General features: G+C 42.9%; 1 protein-coding gene across 2 annotated transcripts in view; it reads left to right on the forward strand.

Annotated features, from left to right (window-relative positions):
* The first annotated feature begins 11,799 nt into the window (after positions 1-11,799).
* The window catches only part of LOC102112925 (deubiquitinase DESI2-like), a 51,702-nt gene continuing 41,311 nt past the window's right edge, over positions 11,800-22,190 (forward strand). Inside the window, exon 1 of one of the 2 annotated variants that reach the window (XM_005522534.3) lies at positions 11,800-11,940. In XM_005522534.3, coding sequence (XP_005522591.1) covers positions 11,902-11,940 — 39 coding nt within the window. In that variant the 5' untranslated portion in view covers positions 11,800-11,901. Of the gene's footprint in view, positions 11,941-17,448; positions 17,470-22,190 lie in introns of those variants that run through there. The other variant, XM_088057759.1, reaches the window with a different exon arrangement.

Here is a 22,190-nt window from a genome sequence, read left to right on the forward strand (position 1 = left end):
GTGTCTTTTAAAATTGTTTTCCTTTTCTTTTGTTTTCCTTTTGGTGAAGCCATACCCTTGGCTTCGTCATTCTATAGTTCCTTCTATGTCAGAAGCATGCCCTTGTGTTACAGCAGAGCCTTGCTTAGCTTACTTCTGCTGCTTGGGCACTGGGAGAACTCTCTCTCCATTTTCACTCGGATAGTAAAGTTTCCCTTTGGTATAAATAGATTAATTGCAGGCCTGGTTGTTTCCCACTTGGAATTGTGTCCCAGACATGAGCAGGCTGGTGTGTCTGCCAGCCAAGGTGCTCTGATGGTGGTGCTAATGTGATGTAGTTCTCATTTGCTGCCTTGGTACATCTAAGCAAAAAAGAGTTTGTGATGGGCTGCTGCTTCCTGACAGCCATTTTCAGCTTTCTTATTTAACAGAGAGCAGAAAATGTATAGGACACACCATTTGGGTCTGTTTCACAAAGAACACAGGTGCTGTTGCTGCAGTGCTATAACTGAGCTTTGAAGAGTTCCAGAAGCAGTTGCTATTTCCATGGCTACTTTGACATACTTGGTTTCTAGATCAACAAGGACTGCCCATTCAACTCAATTGATTTACAACCCAGTTTATTTTCTCACCAATTTTTTTATCACTTCTAAAAACAAAAGTAAATTCTGCCAGCAGCCCAGTTAGTTCCCTACCCTTCATCAAATAATAGATAGTAAGGACTAAGCAGAGCTGATAGTGCAAATCAAAACAGAGACTGGGAACAGATAAGAAGCTGAGCCTGGTATGGATGGGTTCAACAAGGGTCAGTTTTCAGCTGCTGCCTCTGACTTTTTCCCCCTCTCCTTCCCCCTTTTCCCATCAACTTCTCTGTACATCATCTCCCTCTTCTGGCTGTTTCAGGGTTACAGAAGCAGAAGGACTGCCCTCTGGCCTTGTAGAGGAGATGCTGAAATCATCTTAACAGCTTTAGCTCTTTGGCCAGTATTTCCTCTTGGACTCAAAGATGTCTTCTGTGGCAAGAGGAAACTAGGAGGAAATTAGATAGGAGTAGAAAACAGAAGTTATTTTCTCATCCTGTTGGTGAGAAAGGACAGTGATGCTGGTATAGGGGTAATATGTAGAGGCTATTTCTCCTTGCACACTTCTTGCCCCTTCTGACATTCCCCACATCTTGTGGGTGGCATCAGGAGTTAGGAAGAGAGATGCTGGTATGGGAATTCACCACTCTCTGTGACAGGACAGGAGAAAGGGAGAGGGCTAAGGAGGAGGTTAGTACCCTTCTGCTCCAGTAAGACACATGAAGGACACAAGTGCAGTCTGGGTTATAACTGGTATCTTTGGAACTTTAGCTCAAGGGCAACCATTTTATCTCTTTAAGTGCAATGATGCTAAGTTTTTACTAAACATTCGGTGTCATTGCAACAACAGTGCATATGAAATCAAGGCAGCAGGTGTGATGTGCTTTAAGGATCACAGCATTATCCTATTGGAGCAGATGAAAGAGCAGATGGCATAATTTAAATTTTCAGGTTCTTTAGACAAGGTCTAGTGGAGGCTGAAAGGTACAATCCTCATCCATTGTGAGGCATTTTATGACATGAGATTTAACACATGTCAATCAAAATATTAGTCATAAAGCAGGAAAGAATAATTACACTAGAGAAGTAGATGTGTCAAATCTGAGAAGCTGGAGGATTTTTTCTGTCTTGAGCTATTATTGTCCCCCAGTGCTGTGACTTGTATTTACCTCAGTTAGAATACCACTAAGACTGTTTTTTGCTTTTCAATAAGGAGTCATTTTCTAAGTAATAATCGTGTAGGAGCTTCTATTCTGAAAACACCTGTCCTTTAAACTAAAATCTTCACCCTAATTCAGAGCTGGAGATTCTTCCTTGCTGTTCTTTTATACATGAGAATTGTTGTTGTTACAAAAGGTGAATGTGATTACTGCTGTGCAAAGATGCCATTAACAGCAAGGCAGACACTGTGTGTTTTTTCAAGATGCAGAAAGATAAATGGAATATCTTTCTGGAATAAAATAACCAGAATAAGAGTGTGGAATCAACAGGCAGTAGATTCTAGGAAGGGGCTTGAACAAGACTAAAGTATGTGGTCTGGGGAAGTCTGAAAATGTAGAGAACTGAAGATACACTGAAGATATGTTTGTGTGTGTGTGTGGAGCAGGTGTGACAGACAGAAGGGGTTGGAAGTGATGCTGACAGAGAAAAGCACAGGGAGGAGCAAGCCTGCTTTGGAGTTTTTGCTTTGTTGGTGGAAATACACTGTCGTGTATATTTTTTTGAGCCAGCAGGATGATATGTACATAACACCTTTACTGATAACATATTTTTTCTTAATAAGAACATAGATAGTCCTCTGATACTGGCGTACTTCTTAGGCAAAGCAGGCAACATAGGAAAAAAAACCACTCTATTATTTTATTTTATTTTAACTTTATTTAATTTTTTATTAGGATATATTTTTACCAAAAAGAAGGAAATATCACTCTCTCTGTTAGGTTAGGTTATGGCTGTAGGTGGGAGTGTGTGTTCTTTAGTGTTCATGATCCTTATATGAGGACCTGGCAGAACAGGCAAACTCTGATATATGTCTGAAGCAATATTGACTGAAGCAGTATTTTTATATCCTTTTTTGTATCCTTACTCCGTTACGTCAAGTGAAGCGATGAGCAGTGGGTTCTCTCCCATTGGCTGTTCATTCCAGCACTGACCTTACAAAATTATGTGCTTAGGCCCATTGCCTTCAATTTCTTCTGTGATTGAGGGTTGAAGAAATCTCTGTTAGCGATGGAACTGGTTGAGAAGATCACCAAATTCACTTAATTAATTCCTATAATAAGCTAGTCCATTAGTCTGCAGTGCCACCTAGCCTCCTCATCCTCTGGGGAGCAGGTAATATGGCAGGAATATTTAGAAAGATAAAAAATACTTGGAAAACATTCATGTAACGATCTTCCCCCTCCCTATCATTTAAAGATAACTTCTCATCAAAAGATTTTAATCAGCAGTCTGAAAATTGTTGCCCTGATATTAGCCAGTGGAAGAAAAAACAGGAAGAATTAGAGATTATTTTTCTTCAAAATGTTAGTTCCTTGTTCAATGCAAGTATTACTCATAATTTGTAAGGAAGCAGAAAGCTGGTGCATGACTATTATAAATTTTTGAACAGTCTGATTCATCTTAAAATGATTCAGAGACTATTGATAGTAGTCCTGTCAGGAGCTGCCATCTCTGTGGTGAAGTTGGAGTGGTTAGTGACATACCAGTAGTGCTTTGTGGCATTTCATAGCATTCATGAGTTAAAAATATGCAGGGTAATCAAGGCAGCAAATGTAGTTTTGCTGGAATGCTGATATTATCTCTGCCACCTGAAGAAGTAAAGTAGATTTGTCTTCTGTCCTTGGGTGGGTCACAGGGCAGATTGCTGGGGAGAAAAATGGCCCTGGGAAATGGGAACCAAGACACTGATACCTACCCTCTCCATGCATGCCTTCAGGACCCAGGACTGCTTCTCTCCCATTCCTCCTTCTTCCCTGATTCTTTACTGGGTGAAAGGAAGTTGGTGTGCTTGGGTTTGGAGGGTGGCTACTGCAGCATAGCCATTTGACTGTGTTTCATGGAAGGCCATGGTCCTGGAACTGCAGGAAGAGACTGAGACATTAGTGAGGATGCAGGGTAGGAACAGCATTCCAAAATCTGTCAGGATGAATTAGGTTACTGAAGGATAAGAAACATGTCCTTACGTCCATGAACTCCACCAGCTTTGCAAGAGGCCTTTATGCTTCTCCCAGCCTCTCTGCCCTACCTCCAGTTGAACCTTCTTCATCACTGTTGCAAGACAGAATTATTTCTCCTCACCTTTTGGGTGGCTGGGTTCTCATTTTTTTGCTGTTCGGATGATGATCTGACTTATGTTACAGGATTGGTGATAAATGGAAGATGGGGAAATAATCAGTTTCTGACCAATACATTCCCATGACATCTGTGATAGCTTCAGTCTTCCTAAATAACAAATGTATTTAATCTGAAGCTTTGGGTTTCAGTAGCTCTGTAGAAACAAACACAGCTTTTTGCTTTGGCACAGTTAAACAGAATCTCCCTTCATTTAGACTTGTGAGAGATTAGCAGATAGGTCCTTTGTGAAAATCTGCAAACGGTGACTAAGCATGGGGCCACTCTCATGATGCCAACAAGAACAGGCAGAAAATGGAAAATGTGCACTGCCACACAAAGGCTGCCTTTGTGCAGCAGGCTCATTTGCCATTGCCAAGTAAGACCATGGACTAAGCTCAATGAGTGTAGGTGGGATGGGATGGGACACTATTACTGATTTTCTTTGCTATGGATTTCAGCTTACACTATAACAGTGCTCAAAACCACCGGTATCTAGAATGTGTGCCACAAAAGGCTTATGTGATAATTTGAGGGTGGGAGTAATGAGAGGAAAAAAACTACTGAGTTTCATCTCCAAATCCTACTGGGTTTTCTTCTTTATCAGCAGACTTTCCTTCACTGTTTAATGATGCTTTTATATATGAGTTTTGTTTGAGAAGGCACTGCAGTGGGTTTTGGCTTGACTGAGTCATTTGAGAAGTGCACACATGTCTTGGTTATGGTTAGGCACAGCCTGTTTGCTCACATGGATTTCATGAAGGGGCCTGTTAGAGTGCTCTGGGCATGTCTTACAGAATTTATTGGGTTAAACAAAACCTATCACTAAGGCTTGTAAAGCTGTAAAAAGCTATCCAGATTCAGACATCAAATGAATCAACTTAAAGGTCTAACACTAAACCCATACCTTCTTGCTTTTCTGAGGGAATGAGCTGCCCAATCTCTGTACCAAACCAAACAAGAGATGAGGTACTCCTGGGGAGTTAGAGAGCTACCCTTTTTGCTTAGGCATAGATTGATAGCTCATTCTTTAAAAATTACAGGGGTTTTTAAGCAAAGGGTTAAAACTGGTAAAAAAAAAATCAGCCAGCTAAAGCTGATCATAGTGGTGTGGTGGTAATAGTAGTATTGAAACTATCAAAAGGCACTTGTGGGTGCACTTGCTGTCTGTTGGCTGTGGTGTTTGGTTCAGGAAGCTAAATGGTTCCTTGTATTTTTGGAATGCTATAAAGTCCCAGAGAATGGCAGCATTCTATTGTATGTGCTGGCTAATCATCCAACGTGAACAGCGAGTAAAACAAGGAAAGGGAATTACATTCTAGTATTGTGAAAAAAGCCCCAGCAACCAAGCACAGTGATTTGTAAGGGAATTCATACAATTAAAGAGGACAGTGGAGCACCTGTAATTATTAAACATTATTAACAAGCTGTAAAGACTAGCTCTTGAAAGTTGTATTTTACTCTACTTAGAACACACCATTTATAAAAGTAACAGAAAACTTAAAAATTAAGACCAATTTTGAAACACCTTTCAATACATTTTGTGATTTCTTTATTTTGTTTATAAAGGTTCAGGTTCTATGAAAGGACTGCAAAGAGAGTTTTTGATATATAAAAAGGAATACCTGAATTCTGTGAATAAGGTGTGATGAGTGTATACATCTCTTTAATAAATATCCTGTACCACTAGCTTTGGTCATTTTTCTGCAGAATATGATAGCTTGACTGAGAAAGAGACCCTGGGCACTTATCAATAGACAGCTTGGGAGTGCTGGAACAGTGTCACTTAGTAGCTGGGGAATATGTCTAGGAACAAATGCTGGAACTTCTGTCTTCTTTTCTGTCAGCTGTCTTCACCCATTTTTAAATGCATAAAATACTTTGGGAATGGAGCCCAGGTCTCTTGAATCCTTTGTTGTGTAGTGAGCAAGAAGGACGTAAGGCATTGGAAGAACATAAGACTAGATTTCCAATTCCCTCTAATCTAACAGGTGATTATATAAAAGGCATTCAATGGCCCCAACAGGGTGGTTTTGAAGAAGCATGGCCTTTTTTTCAAGATTCTGTTTTCAACACAGTAGGATGCATCAGAGCCCATCAGGCAGATTAAGTGTTCTGGGGTATTACATGCCACCGTGCTGATTCCTGTGTCTCTGTCAGACTGCAGCAGGAGTGAAGAACCGCTGTGCCTCAGCTGGGGTAGCTCTGGGCAGGCTCAGCAATAGAACAAATATTGTCCTGGTGCAAGAGGGAGGCAGCTTAGGCACATTCAGGGTTAAGCAAACTCCAGGTTTTTGGGTTGCATCTTATGCTACCTATTCCTATCTTCTTTACAAGTGTGGCATTGCACCTCATTTCAGTTCTCTTCGGTCCTGACTATACAGCAGATTATGCTGTTTGGCTGAAGTCTGATCACTTTGCTTTCCCATACCTCTGTGACATGAGGTTAATGATGTATCTTTTCTCTTGTCATTCACCTGTCACATCTCTTTAATTACCACTTTTCACTGAGTAGGTGCACTCCACTCCTCTGTGTTCATACAGTGTCCAGTGCATGGGTCCCTGCCCCCTACCACAGCTTCTAAACATTATTATAACATCATGCAAATAAATAAGATGTGGAAAAAAACACTGAAACTAAGCCTGCTTTGGTTCCCAGAAATACAGCACAAATTACTATGTACTGTCCCTTTTAATTGTATCCATTGGCTCCTTTTGACCCATGATAGTTTGTGCTGTGAATTTTTAATAGCAATAACGACAACAACTACTTCCCTAATCCTTAGAATAAGAATGAACAGGAATGTTCGGCATTTTCATCCTAGTTTCCGGGTTGAAAGTCTCTGTGTACATTGCTTGGCTCTCAGTTGAATGTTGCCTTATGTAAACAGAGGAGATAGTCCTGTTCTCCCCTGGGGCCTCTCCATGGGCCAGGAGCACCATTTTAGCCCAGCCGGGGGCCATAAGTCCCTGCCTCTGTGACGTAGATGGGATCCTGGTCTCCAGCTCTGCTCTGCTGTAGGCAGAAACCTGTAGGACAGAGACCTGGACAGGACAGAGACCCTGCCCTGTCAGTCATGTTAGGAGCTATCAACCTTCACTGCTTCCTGACAAAGAGCTTTATATTAAAAAGCTGTGAAGTGTAGTTGCAATGAGAAGGGAGATGAAACGTTATGAAAAAATGAAATTTTATCATTGATAAAATCAATGATTCAATGAGGAACTCAATGCAAATATTAACTTTGTTTCCCCCTTCTACTAACACATACCTAGCTTTGAGCTACAAATCCCTGCAGTCTTGGATGAAATCTTCTAAATTATTGAAGTAATTTGAGTGTTCTTTCCCTTTGTGGTGCAATAAGGAGTTAAATATTCCACATGCTACCTTACACAAGGAAAAAGCACATTGCTGGCATCCTGTGCTGATTTTTTCTCCCCATTTTTTCCTATAGCCTGTAGTCAGGTTTGACCAGAATCAGTCAGATCCTTGGTATATGGAAGTGACTCAGTTAGAAGTGAGATTAAACTCCTTCAGGTGCCTTAATCAAAATACTTTCTCTCATACTCCCAGAATAAGGTTACAAAGCTCCAGCATCTGTCCATGGGATGATTTATTCCGATAGATGGAAGGCAGGAATTGCAACTCCCTTTTCATTCTCGCATACCTTCCACCCTTCTCAAGGATCTGAAAAAATACTAGTTTTTCAACAGCCATTTTATGTTTTCTTTAAAAAGGATACTCTTGACTAATGTACTCAGAATGGGATAATAATGACAACTTGACATACGTAGAAGCACTTAATACAATTCAAAATGACAAGTTGTCAAAAAAATATAATGGACAGCCAGAGGTGGTGTACCTGATGTGGAGAGAAGACCATTAAGTGTCTTGAAATTTAAACTGGGCAGCCCTGCTGTGAAACATGCTTGAAAGCCCCATTGTCTGCTGGGTTGCTTCTGGGCCTTTAAAAGTGCATGAGGGTAGATAAAGGAAAGGTGTTAATTTAAACTAGAATTCCTGAATAGCAACACAAGTAGACAAACTCACAGATAGGCCATCACCTCTAATGCAGCTGTTATTTCTCTGATGCACTGTTGTTCTTTTGTTCTTGCTTGAAGTGGAATGTCTCAGCTCTGTTTACAGTGTCCAGCAATGCCACTTTTGTGACTGGGACCTGGAGGAGGTGGGTGAAGTTCTTGGCTACTGACTGCTTTGCTTAATGTCCCAGGTAATTCCTTAAGGTTATATCTGATTCTTGTTTTTTCAGTCCATGTTGGGCAGCAGCACTAATTTCCTTTTAACCTTTTCACCTCTTTCTTAGTCAAAGAACACACCTTGTCTCCTCTAGACACTGATCCTTGAGGGTGCATGCATGCTTATACCGTAATAATAAGGGGGCATGACGACAGATGAACTCAAATATGTGAATCCCTTTAAATGGAGTGCTAGAAATATGAGAAAATTTGGGCTTGCAACAGGCTGCTTAAATGTGAATGAAGATGCTGTCTAGCTTTAGTGTACGTATGGAAAAAATGTGCGTGCTTTGTCCTAAAACCAGCATAAGTGCTTAAAAGAGGAATTCAAAACACAACCCAGAGCTCTAGTTCCAGCTGCTCTAATGAGTAAGAAGAATCTCCCTTTCCTCTGTATCTGCAATTAATTTATATTGTAATGTTTTTACAACACAAGATATGGGCTCTGGTGCCTGCAGGCAGCGAGGCTATCTGTGGGATTATAGTCATGCTCCTGAAATAGAGACGTTCACTTTCTCAACTGGTATCAGCCTGAGCTGTTGATGAAACACTTCAACACAGCTCAAAGCAAACCAAGCCTTGAGAAGAGTTTATGTGACTGTAAAACAACTCTTTGAATTCAGATTGATCCTTTCTATCTGGAGCTAGAGTAAGTTGTCTAGAATAGAACAGGGTAAAAAAAGGAATTTTCAAAGGATCACTGAAACACTGATAAGGCTAAGTCGCAATGTGGAACAACTTCTTTCTGTGAAGGGGCAGAAAAGGGAGCCTGAAGCAATGACATTTGTAATGTTGGTCTCCCAGTTGTTTCAAGTTAGAGGGAGAGAATCCAGTTCTTAGTGTGCAAGTGATATTTACTGTCTCTCCTACAGCAAAAGTCCTTTAAATAACAAATGCACATTTAGACTGGCTTTGATCTCTTGAAGCAATATGATTAGTTTAAAGATAAGTTTGGGTTTTAATTTCCACCTTCTTCTGTCTCTAAAGTTTAGGGAATTATGGTCATCTTATTTTTTTTTCCCTAGGTGATTAATTTTAAAATGTTTACATGAAAAAGCATCAAAGTTTGTGGCTGCCTGTCACCTTTCCCAAATCCTAAGTATTTATAGATGTCTGTTTCTGGAATGTGTATCTGATTTAAATCTCGAATTCATTTTAGTGAACTCTGAGCACAGCAGTCATTTGAGTTAATTTAGCAAATAAGAATGTGGGTAAGTATGGGAAGACCTTGTAGTGCTGCTTTTCTTTCCCAATTACATCAGTCTAATATCAGCTATTCCCTCTCTTTTCAAGTCTCCTTAAAATATCACCATCTCTAGAGCAGGACACATATCCAAAAGTCACAGTCTCAGGGTATCTGTGACAGTTTAGCAGGAGCCTCTGGGTTTCAGTAGGCGGTTTGTCTCACAAGTTAGGGCATGAATGATGCAGCTTAGCCTCTCGCAGAGGAAGATTTCCATTGCTCCATAGCCTTTAAAATGATAGTGGGAGCTTAGTCTATCCTCTGAGGAGTATCTGGACTCTGAGATGGTAAGGAGGAGGAAGCACCTTTACCCACCTGCACAAACTGTTCCTTCAGACCCAGGCTGCTGAGATGGATGGTTAATGGCACAGTTTGAGTTGGTGGGTTGGAGAGCTAGGAATAGGGGGGAAGTCAGGGTGCTGGTCCCTGTACCTTGTGTGTGAAATTGTCCAGCCCACCCATGGAATGACTAGTCCAGATGAAATTACTGTGCTGGAGTCCCTGCCATGTTGCATGTCATCGTGCCCAAGCTTGAGCTGTGGCTTTACACTTTCAAAATGCATACTAGGGCAAAGCAGTTCTGCATCTCCTTTGGCAATGTCTGGAGAAAAATTTTGTATCTGACTTTGTTGGGCTGGCACTTAGCTATGCAGGACATGGACTCACTTCCTTTTCTTACTGCCTGCCTCCACTAGAAATTCTCCTGCACACTGTTTAACAAATCTTTTATAAGGCTGCAGCTCTATGGTCTTGTCCTTCCTCTCCTGACAAAGGGAGGTGGGCCCTTCTCCGGACGGGATGGTTCCCATGTGGCAGAAGACAGGGCTGAGGCATGCTGGGCTTTGCTGATGTAACGGGCTCCCTGCAATTTTCATTCAGATCTGGTTGGCTGTGAGCTGGCAGGGAGCCTCAGCCTCAGATATGCCTCCAAATCAGATGAGGTCATCCCTGCTTTTTTTCCCTCCTGCTTCAGAAGTCTGTTTTGTATAAACGTTTAAGGTCGGAGTGCTAATTTCCACACCACTGCAAATCTCTGGGAGCAGGAACTCCTTTGTCCCTCTCCCAGCTGCACTCTTTCCCAGCACCATCACAGACTCTGCTCTCCCTTTAAAGAGAGAGGAGGAGCAAAAGGAAGATGAATTTACCGCAGTGCATTTTATAATTGATTCTCACATCCAGGTCAGAGGGGAGTGTTTGCTGGCAGGACATTGCAGAGCTTCACGGTCCTAACACGAGTGTAAAGTAGCTCCAGGAAGAAGCTCCAGACCCGGCTGCTGCCAGAAGTGAAACTACTCGCCCTGCCCAGTCGCTTGGTCCCCTCCCCGCCCTCCCACCGTGTGCCGTGCAGCGATTCATCCAGCCAGCAGAGGACGGGGTAGGTTCCCTCGGCTGTCAGTCAGTAGGAGCTGCCCGGTTCGGGACGAGCTGATCGCGAAATAAGGACTGGCCCTGCGGAGAGCAGAGCACGGAGAGCTGGTGTGTCCAGCCCTGGCCCCGTTCCCTGCCTGGAAGCAGCGCCCGCTCGGCATCTTCCTCCCTCCAGCCCCAGTCCGGTTAATCCCGTGTCATCTTCCTCGAAGAGCTGCCTTCTAACTTCGGCGCCGACGCCAGGTCTGCCTGCACGTCGTGGGCAGGATGGGGGTTGCGGCATCCCCTCTCTGCCCCGGGGGCAGCCAGCCCCCTCCTCCTCTTCCTCCCACCGCCGAGCCCCGCGCTGGAATTCCTTTGGCACGGCCTCTTCACCATGTCCTGCCAGGGGCGGAGAACCCTCAACCGAGTGTCTAAGCGGACCGGCCTCAGCTCCGCGGACAGATCCCGGCTCCGGGAGGAACAAGCCCAGCACCACGGACAGATCCCGGCTCCGGGAGGAACAAGCCCAGCACCTCGGACAGATCCCGGCTCCGGGAGGAACAAGCCCAGCACCTCGGACAGATCCCGGGTGCCTCCGGGCTCCCGGCGGGAGGGAGTTGGGGAGCTCGGCGCTCGCTCCGGCCCCGCTCCGTGCCTTGGTGCCCCGGGTTCCTGCGTACTGCAGCTGCGGTAGCGGCACTCAGCTCTGCCGAGAAATCTCCCTGCACGCACTGCCACCCACCTTGCTCACGGTGCCAGAAAAGGGCTGGTATTTGGGCTCAGAATCTGTCTTCTGTGGATCGGGATTTATGAGCTTGGACGGTGCCTGGTTACAGTGGTGTATGAGTCTACAGACCCCGAGGTGCAGTACAGAGTTACAAAGAAACCTTGGATGTGTCACGGCGTGGAGGGCTAAAATAAGCCCTATACAACTAGCAAATCCAACCCAGGCCTTTCTGCCTCCCTGCAACCAACTTTATACACACACACACAACCGTGAGATTTCCCTCCTTTCCTCCTCTCTCCATGCTCCTTCCTTCAGTGACGGTAGGATGAGGCATTTTCTTCTATCTTGCTCAGGGTAAAAGCATACCCTGGGGGCATCAACATACATCTGGCAGGGACTGAAAGGTTTTAATCCAGCCTCTACTGCAATCAACAATGGCAAATGAACCAGTGATTCTGAATGTTTATGACATGGTGAGTATGAAACACTACTGACTGGGGGGCAGTGGGGCTGGGTGGGAGTTCATGCTTGGAGGGCAGGCACTGTACAAAGAGGAGCCAAGCACAGATCCCCAGAGAACCTGATTCCCTCCCCCTCCCTCTCTTCCCTGGCCCAAACTCCTCATCTAAGCCTATCATCTTCTCATGTCAGAGATGATGCTGACCCTGATTTTTTGTTTGTTTGTTTAATGTTTAGGATATTGTGCCAGATTACAGGTATTGTGCCAGATTTTCTGCAGGATTTTTCAGGAGCAGCAATGAGTGAGACTTTTTAATTTCCAGTGCTCCACTTAAGGAAGAAAATGTGATCACCTCTGTCTGTGTTAGAGATTGCTGTCCTTTAATTTTGAGTGAAGAAACATTACTAGGCTGTGGAGGTCAGGATTTCAGCTAAGGAGGAGAAACAGCTGTAGAGTTGCAGTAAGGACATAGTTTCTAATAATCTGGATCAATTCGTCATATGCATAGGATTGTAGTTAATAATTCTCTCTGAAGGTTAATTGCAAGAAGAGTAAGAAATTGTCTGGTGAAGTTTCAGCCCAGAAAGGGGCATGGGCACATGCCTCTCAGAAGTATTTCCTGAAAGTTCATAGGGGTAGCAAGTGGTTTTCCTTGACCTCTTCTTGCAAGGGGGAATGTGAGTGGGTGTTTTGTGTGCTAGCAAATCAGAAGGTCCAAATCTTGGCACAAGCTCCCAAAGAGAAGATATCTTGGCACAGCCTATTGGCTTGCTGGTCTGACAGCAGCTTAGGAGAGGCATGTTCACACGAGGAGTGTTTTGATGATTATGTATTTCACCTTTGTTTTTTGATTACCAACTAATGATTAAAAAAATGTAGTTTTCAAATCTTCCACAAATTTAATGAACCTTTCTGGGGAAAATACGACCTTACAAGGCCCAGTAAGATGCTGACTGAGCTCTGAATATCCAGCTCTAGACCTTTAGGATTACAGCATATGTTTGCTTTTTTTCATCAGGCAGTGACAACTTTTACCAGGAAGCCCACAGAATAGTGTGGGTTTCCCTGTTGGGGAAATCCAGAGAACAGACACCAAAGAGATTAGAAGTGGGTTGCTGTAAAAGTCAAATGTCTTTTTATCACAAGAATCAAGGGATCATTCGTGAACTAAAACAGGTGGGTTGTTTTCTGAGGGAAGAGTGAGTGGTAAGGATTATTTAGGTAGGACTGAATCTGCATTGGTGAGCAGTCCAAAAAGAACAAGTGCAGTGTACTGCCTCTTCCAAAGCTATTACTGGTAAAATTGAGTGAGTTGGTGTAAAATCATTCCTAAGACTTAGGTCTTGAGTGTTTATTGGTCAGTTGCTTAGCAGCCTGAACTGTGAACTCCCCCGAGATATTCTTCAACCAATAGGTTTGGTAACTGGAATAAGTTATGTGTGATAACAAGGGACTCACATTGCACATGCACGCACAAGAGTTCATCATTAATTCTCTGAGGAAAATAAAGGAGTTGTGTTATAATATCCACTGACTTCCTTGCAATTTTTTTAGTTTGTTCTGCAGCAGACTATAGCCTAAGCTTTCCTCTGTCAGCCACTGTTGATCCATCCCAAATCAGTGAATGTTTCATCACTGAGCTGAAGAGATCCAAATACTGGGTGGATAAAAGGTCTTTACCTTTTTATCTTTGATTGATTGACACCAGACACAAAGCCTTAAGTAATTAAGGCAGAAGGAGCTTGCTGTTCATGATCACTGTGTTCTGAGATGGACACCCAGACACAGTGAACAGAACTGAGGTCATGATTTTTCTTCAGACTGAGTAGTTTTTGCTGCTTAGCAAACCATGGAAATCTTCATGTGTAAGTATTAACTCCATGGGTTAACCAGTCGTACACAGAAACCATTCTATTTTCATACAGCATCTGTTTGACTACCACTGAGTCACCTGTAGCTCAAATCCTACATTATGACTATTGAGACTCCATGCTTTTCCATTGCTGCTGTGATTTTAACACCATGAAGCCTGGAATGTAGCCATGCAAAATCTGCACTTTGTTACACTGTGGTGGGGAATTGCGGGGGAACTGGGAAATGAGCACATTTGCTTGAATGACTGTTGGAAAACTAGCCTCAGTGGAAAAAACCCAACAACAACAACAACAAAAAAAGACAGCTGGGAACACCGATTAACTGGATGTAAAGCTCTGCTTTCTTGACAAAGAACATGACCCCCGTATGGAAACTGGAAGCACTTACACTGCAGGAAAACCTATCCTTAGGGCAGAAGTTCAATTATGGACTTTGTGCAGCTATGAAAGACCCACTCTGTGTAGTCTTACGTATTCAAAAATTATAGCCATTTATCCTTTTACCCATTGGATATGTAGCAGGCTTCTTTAGGAATAAAAGTGCTTCTATTTAACGAGGTGTTTTGCATAAATTGCTGAAGCAGGTAGATCTATTTGTAGGCTTGTTTTCTTCAGCATAAAATAATGGAGCAAAAATCACTGGGTATTCCAAGTGTTCTGAATATTGACATCAAAAGCAACCTTTCTTCGCCACCAGCACACGGGGTGGTTGGGTCCTGTCTCTTGCCAAAGAGCTTGTACACAGCTGGACACTTGTAAAACACACAGGACAGGTGGACTTTGCTGCTCAGTTAGGACAGTTTAAAGAGTAGATATGCAGCATGCTGAACTCTGATTTAATGTGTAAGTGTGAACACAGAATAACAACATGGATCATCTCTTTGCCAGTCTGAATTCAGCTCTTGCATGGGCTTAATCTAAGCCAACTGCCAGTTGGAGACCTGCAAGAAATAACTAGGTCTGTAAAAGCTGTGACAGAGTTTGTACAGATTAGTCAGTTACCACTTTGCCTTCAGAGGGACAAATCAAATTCCCTTTCATAACTTGTAGCTCTCTTTCTTCCAGTCTACCTCAATAAGCTGTTTATCATGGAACAGATCTTCAGCTCTTGCATGGACTTAATCTAAGCCAACTGCCAGTTGGAGACCTGCAAGAAATAACTAGGTCTGTAAAAGCTGTGACAGAGTTTGTACAGATTAGTCAGTTACCACTTTGCCTTCAGAGGGACAAATCAAATTCCCTTTCATAACTTGTAGCTCTCTTTCTTCCAGTCTACCTCAATAAGCTGTTTATCATGGAACAGATCACTTAGATCACAGGAACAGGGTTGACTTTTTTTAGTCAGGATATTATCCTGTTCCCTCAACCCTTTAAGTCTTTGTGGCTTATGTTGGAATAGTTTATTTAGTCACTGTACATTAATAAATGCTTCCTACTTCAGTCAGGCAGAAGAGTAACTGCAATTATCTTCTGGGTTTAAATCTTTAACGAGCTAAATATATTCCACTAGAAATTGTTTGCTTGGCAGAGATTCAAGTTTGGGGGCTCTCATATTTTCAGCTTATTGCATAGCACATTCATGCTATCATATTAGAGGCAAAGATACTCATATCACTGTTGTCCCTCTTTTATTACAGCTGAGGTTGTCATGACTTTCCCCTGTCTTTGAATCTGATAACATGAAAAACTGTTTGATCTAGTGGCATTTTTGCTTACTTCTTCTTCTGGGGAAAATGAGCCCCTGAGACGTGCTGCAGAGGAGAATGAGAGCCCTGGTTAGCAGGGAGCCAGCGAGCAGTGATGTAGGGTCTGTTTGAAGGAGAGCAGGGCTCTCTTACTCAGCCTTGTCCCGCAGTTATTCCATTGATTCTACTGACATTATTTGGCATTCCCTCTGGAGAGGGAAATAATGCTCAGGTCACTGTGGATGGACTGAAGGGAGAGAGATGCTTTGTGCCTCTGTCTTCAGTACATAAGGAGCCTTTGAGCCTGTTACAGAAACAGCAACAGGATTGCAAGCAAAGCACTTCATTCTGTGAAGTGATTGTCTTAAAGCATTGACTAGATTATGGAGCATGTAATTATCTCTCTGGAGTAAAGAATAAGTCTAGTTACTCAGGAAAATGTGAACGTGTTTGTGCTTACTGTAGGTGAAAGTCTCAGATGCTCTTAGCTCACTGAGTCAGAAGAGTGAAAAGTCCTGGTGCAGGTGGTGGCCCCATCTCTGTGCTGCTTGTTAGGTGTTTGTGAGCTGCTTTGTGTGGAGGAGCACAGTATCACCTGACTCTATTTTGTATTCCAGGAAGCCACCTGAAGAGAAAAGGGAATTTTTTGTCAAGTAAATTGATAGCTGTGAAATCTCTTGCTGTGATGAGCTGAGCGGTTGCTCTAGGTCAATAGTAGAACTTGTGGTCTTGAAAGATTAGGTAATGGACAGTCAGTAGGATTTTTTTTTTTTTCTCCTTCATATGTTGACCACATTGAATGTTTTTAACAAATAGAGAGCAAAAAGCAAAATGGTGCATTTGGGAGATTTTAATTAAATTCTGGCAACTCCTTGGCAACTCATAATATATATATATATATATATATATATATATATATAAAATTAAATACTTTGATTTTCCTTTAGATATTTGTGAGTTATCTCTGGCCAAAATTATTAGTCAAATCTGAATCATTTCAGTTCTCCAAAACACACTGTTCACTCAAAAGTTTGCTATGTTCTTGGAAGGCCATGGTAGGTGTACCATATTCTTATTTATTCTGTGACCAGTCACAAAACTTGTAAGAATTCCCTCTTCCGTGAATAAGAACTGGCTAGGGAAAATCTGGGGTGTTTTAATCTTCTTCACAGGCTTGTTGTAGAGGTTAACTCAAAGATAAATCCTAAAATTCCTGAAGGAAAAGGGGGAGATTTTGTGTTTAGCATTTTACTTTACCACTGACTCTTCATTTATCCAGATTCTTATTCATTCCTCTGTCTTCAAACCGTATCAAGCACGGGGTACTGGACAACAAAGCAGAGTGGTGAGTTAACAGGGGCCTGGTGTCTGGAAATTGGTTCCCCACAGTGCTATAGCATATCCCACAGGAGTGGGATAAATGCTCTTTTTTTCTAGGAGTAGTCAGTGCTGCTCAAAGGTGGTAGTGTGAGGGATCAGGCAGCCCTCAGGTGCTTGTTTTATGTGTCTTCCTGGAGCTTTGAGTTGGCCTTCTGTGCTGGTTTTTTTGTTTGGTTTGGTTGGGTTTGTTTGTTAGGACTGTGTTTAGATTATTCGACTATGCATACTCTGCGTAATAGGTTCAGGGTTCAAAATCACTCTTGTGTCATATGATGATACTTTCTGTTATGGGCCCAAAAACTCTGGGAAGACTCTGGTTAAAGATCACAGAGCCTAAATAGACCCTGCTGGAATGAGAGAGGAGAGCAGAAAAAGCTGCACTCTCACTGGATAACAGCAGGGTCCTGAGGCCAAGATATGAGGGGTGTGTCCAGAATGCTTCTGTTTTCTTGGGTACAACAATCCCCAGTGCAAATGCTCTTGACTTTAAAAAATAAAAACAACAATTTTTTTTTTTTTAAAAAAAGGTGTTATGGCAAATTTGATGGCAGTACAGTAGAGGTCTCAAATAAATCAAGCTGAGCAGCCTGGCAGTGTATGCAGGTGAGGAAAACCAGCTTTTGTTTCTTCTTCTCTTTTCCTCCTAGACTGCATAAATTTCATTTGAGTGGCAACAGGCTGACCTCAGGCAGGGTAGTAGAGTGGAAATGCTCCCTTGCCCTGCTTGAATGCAGGAACAGAGGGACAAGAAAAGCTGTTTGGTGATGCTGAGCACTGTGTTGTAGTCAGTGCCTGCTTCAAGCCTGTGAGATGACGAAATGCAACTAGACATCCCTCCTCTCTTGTGTCTTTGAGACAGGAAATCAATTGGAGGAAGAAAAGATTAAAAAAACTATTACACTGAGCTGCAGATGAGTCCTTTCCTTCAAGAAGAAGGAATCCAAACATGTCATCTGATTTAAATCAATTAAGACAAAGAGAAAGCGGCATGGCCCAAGTTAATAAGTCCAGCAATGAAGTGTGCCCATTTATGCATAATAAGTGAATTTTTGTTGTCTTAGCAACAGCTTGGAGATGTGTTATCCATCAGGGAAGCAGTCTGTTTGGATGTTGTCAGGGTGACAAGCCGGCTACCTGTCCATGTTACTGCAGATCTGCTCCAGCACTGCAGCCCTGTCACTGCCTACTGTATGCTTATGCATGAGATGTCTAAAGAGCAGTCTCTTGACTGTACACAGGGCATTGCTCTCTCCAGACACGGCATTTATCCCATCAGCAAGCTCACTGAACCAAGCTCTGTTGCCCAGTGGATTGACTTGAACTGATGCATCCAGGGCAACATGGGAGTTGTCACTTCTGCTAGTCCTGCTTGCCTTAGGAAAACTGCTCCACAAGATGCTCTCCTTTACATCAGCAAGTGTAAGAAACCTAAGGAGAACCTAGGAAAGCTAAAAACAGTGTTAAAAGAAGTGTGAACTCAGCTTCTGGAGCAAAGCTTCACAGATACTGTCATTAGCCCACAGTTCCCATATCAGTGCTCTTGAGTGGGTTCCTGCAGGTGACAGTGTGACTTGGTGTCTCTAAGGCACTCATTTCAAGGCAGCCTGAACTCTTGAGGAGTCAGAAGACTCCTGTGCAGGATTTCAGGTAATCCCAGGGGCTCAAAATAAGGTCAGCTCTAACCCAGAGATATGGAAGATCCAGAGTTACTTTTGCTGTTACTGGAAGCTGTTCTTTAAGCCCCTCTACAGGCAAAGTCACAATCCCCTGGCCTGGCTCTGAGCAGCTCTGAGAGAAATGATTGTTTCCTCTTGAAACCATATGGAAGTTGGTTTCCAGTGATTTTTTTCACTGGTGCTTTTTGGGCTTTTCCCTTACAGAAAGGCAGACTTCTTTTAGAGCATGACACTTCTGTCAGCAAGATTTAGCTTCTGGCTCACTAGGCTGTCAAGGTTCCTAATTTTACTTGGCTATTCCTTAAACAAATAATACCCCCCCCAGACCAAACAAACCCATCTTACTATTGATGAAAACTGATGTGTTGACAGTACTGGAGACTGTCATTCTCCTTACAGATAAATTTATGCTAGCAGTAGCAAAGCAGACCCTTCTGGCTTTTGTACCTCATCCCTAGTGGATAGGTTGAGCTGCTCTGGTGTCATGGCTCAGCTGGTCATCAGCTTCCTACTCAGGCAGCCCACAGGGACTAAGTTATACATGCAGTGGGAGCTTCTGTAGGGGAGAGCTGAGCATTAGTGAGCTACTAAGTTGGAACAGCTGTCAGATCCATTTCTAAGTGTGGTGATCGGCAGGTATGTAGTTGTGCATTAGTGCAATGAACTGAATTTAAATGGGTGTCTTAGGGCTGAAAGCTATGTTAGTGACCTGAGTTGCCCTTATTCTAATTCTCTGTTTGTTTCAGTCCCTCTTGTTCCTGTCATTATGCCAAAATGACGTAGCTGAAGCTGGGGAGGGAGGAAGAGACCAATCAATACCAAAAAGATCTTTATTTCTGCTGGGGAAGCAAAAAACCAAAATTCACAAGTCTAATGAATCTTTCTCTAAAAAGAAGACTCAAACTGTTAGGAAAGAAAAAAAAAATTGCTACAATTCTAGGTAAACACTGGGTGTTTTTTGAGTATGAGAGATATAGAGCAGAGAAAGCAGGCATCTTCTCACTTCAGAGCTTTATCTATCAGCATGTGAATCTGTGAGACTTCTCATCTCAGAGAAAAATATGAAGCTGCATCCTAAGACTGGAAAATCGTTTTAATTGGTAACTTAATTTTTAAACAATTAATCTTAAGGTCTCTGGAAAAGCAATGATACGGGATGAAGAGAATCTGGGAGAAATAAATGATCTCTGATAGGTAGGAATGCTGATCTACAGAAGCAAGTGTCTGATGCTAGAAATGCTGAAAGCATTTCAGCCTGTTTAGTGCCTTCACTGTGTGTGTTCACTTAGTGTGTGTCAATACATGTGACTCCTGATAGATCCACATCTCTGGCAAAGGGAGGACCTGGCACAGTGCAAGCTCTGTTGATTACATGGTTTGCTGAACCTTCAACCATGGATCTGTTACTTTGCTTTCCATATGGTCGTACTTAAACCAAGGAACTATCAACCCCTTTGCTATTCTCTTCAATAACTGTTAGTAAGTGACTTAATGAATCCTGATACAAGAAAACAAGCTTCCTAGACGCTGATTGCTGCCTCAGGGTTTAGAGTGTATGAGGAGCCCAATGTAACCTTCCAGAGTGAATTACAGGCTTTGCCATAGGTTAACTTTCCTTAGGTACACAACGTTCTCCTAGACATCTGTTCTTGGCTCATCTGTGTGTCTTGTTCTGTTTGGGATTACTTGGAACTGATGATTTTATAATTGTCCTGTATTTGTCATCTCTCCCAGCTCTGGACTAGCCTGGTGAATGTGAGAACTGATAGAAAGAGAGGAGCAAGAGGTTAACCACGGGATTCATCTGATAAGTCATTACCTCTGTCATTAGCCTCTACTCTTGGGCAGCACCTCAGGCAAGAGCCTCAGCTATCTGCTCTAGCTGCATAAGAAGAGGCCTAGGTTGTGGTATTTTCAGGCAGGGTTTGGGTGCTTTCCTAGCAAATCACTTATCTGGAAAACCAAAGGCTCTACTAGCAAACATCGATATAAAAGGACATTTTAGGATATTGGGCTGACCTCTGGATTTCTCTCAGGAAAGGTTGAGGTATTGATCCTCTTTCATAGCTATCAACTTGAAGAGATGTCTTGACTATTTTAGGGCATTTGAGATGGCATGACATACCCAGAGGTTCTGTCATGAGTGCTGCTTATGTGCTGGGGCAGTAACAGTACTAATTTCGCATTTGGCTTCTTCCATTTAGTGTGCTGATGCATCTGAGGTGACAGAGACCAGGTTAAAATCCCTGGGGGACTCAAATACAGCTGCCCCTTCACACAGGTCTGCCAGAGAAGCAGACAGTAGGAAACTGAATTTGCTTGTTCTGGGTCTCCTGTGTGAAAATACTTCTGTATTGTTTGAAATGCTCACTTAGCAGAAGAGTGAATATTTCCAGTGAGTCCTAGCTGTTCCAGGAGGTTGTCCAGGCTGGAGCCAAGCTATAGTGCTATTCACACTTGTTCTATGGCCCATGTATTTTATATAAAAGTAATCTATTCTCTACTTTATACATTTCTAAAACTGCTTCACTACAAAGGAATGAGAAAGCTGGACTCCAGATACACTGTGATAGGGTGACCAGGCTGCTTCTCTCTGAGGTAGGTGGAGAGTCAAATTCCTTCTGGCAGGCTGAGGTTGTTAGAAAGTTGGTTTGTACACTCCTGGACAAGTGTCTGGGCTCCTGGCTATTAGGAACAAGCAGAAAGCACTTGTTCCTCCTGGGAATTAAGAGGTCAACCTTGCTCTTCCCTCCTCCTACTGGTTTGTTTTCAATCAGGGCATTTTTAGACAGATGTCAGGCTTTGTTGTGCTGAGAGGATCTTGTCTGCCCTTTCTTCCTTACCTATCTACCTAGCCTGCAGATTCAGTTACTTGTGGAGCTTTTTTCTGAATCTGTCCCAGCACTAAGAATTCAAGGGCTATTATAGCTTTGGAGCAACCCTGTGATGGAGATTGTGGAAAGAGGGGAAGGCAGTGCTGAAGATTTCCAAATCTGTGGAGGCCAGAGCTAAAAATGCATGTCCCAAGCTGAAATCCACCCACCATCTGTCTCCAGCTCTAACATTCATTGTTCTTGATTGCAGTGCCATTTGCTGTACTTTTATTCACTCTAATTTTTATGGTTGCTCGTTATACAAGACAGCTGGCTATCTTCTCTTTGGCAGTTCTTTGGGATGTGGAATAGACCTATTTTCTACTTCTGGAGCACTGTGCCTTGCTGGCTACTGCAAGAATACTGGTGGACAGGGCATTGAGGAAGAGGTTGTACTGAATTGAAACAGAATGGATGAATTACAGTGTTAGTCAAGAAGAAACGGGGCAAATTAAATGGGTCCAGTTCAAGCTCAGGTGTTCTTGGGACCAGAAGGAAGGAAATACTATAAATCCTTCTTTTTTCCCCCTTATATGCCTCATAATAGAAACAAGAGCTGTGACTTCTGCTGAGCGAAAGCCTCTGGAAGGATGAAAAAAAAAATGCAAACCATATGGATCCACAAAAATTTCAGTTGTTTTTACTGTCTGGGTCAAATTCTGTCTCCTCCCCTGGTCAGAGTGCTGTTGGCAGGAGATGCTCTGCATCATGGTAGCCAGAGGCCTTGGCAAACAGGTAGGATACCCTTGGGGGGCAGGGGAGGACAGGCAGGAGT

The sequence above is a fragment of the Pseudopodoces humilis genome, chromosome 7, assembly GCF_049639895.1.
Source record: "Pseudopodoces humilis isolate 2021_Gansu_Grassland_sample_001 chromosome 7, ASM4963989v1, whole genome shotgun sequence".
Taxonomy (NCBI): Eukaryota; Metazoa; Chordata; class Aves; order Passeriformes; family Paridae; genus Pseudopodoces; species Pseudopodoces humilis.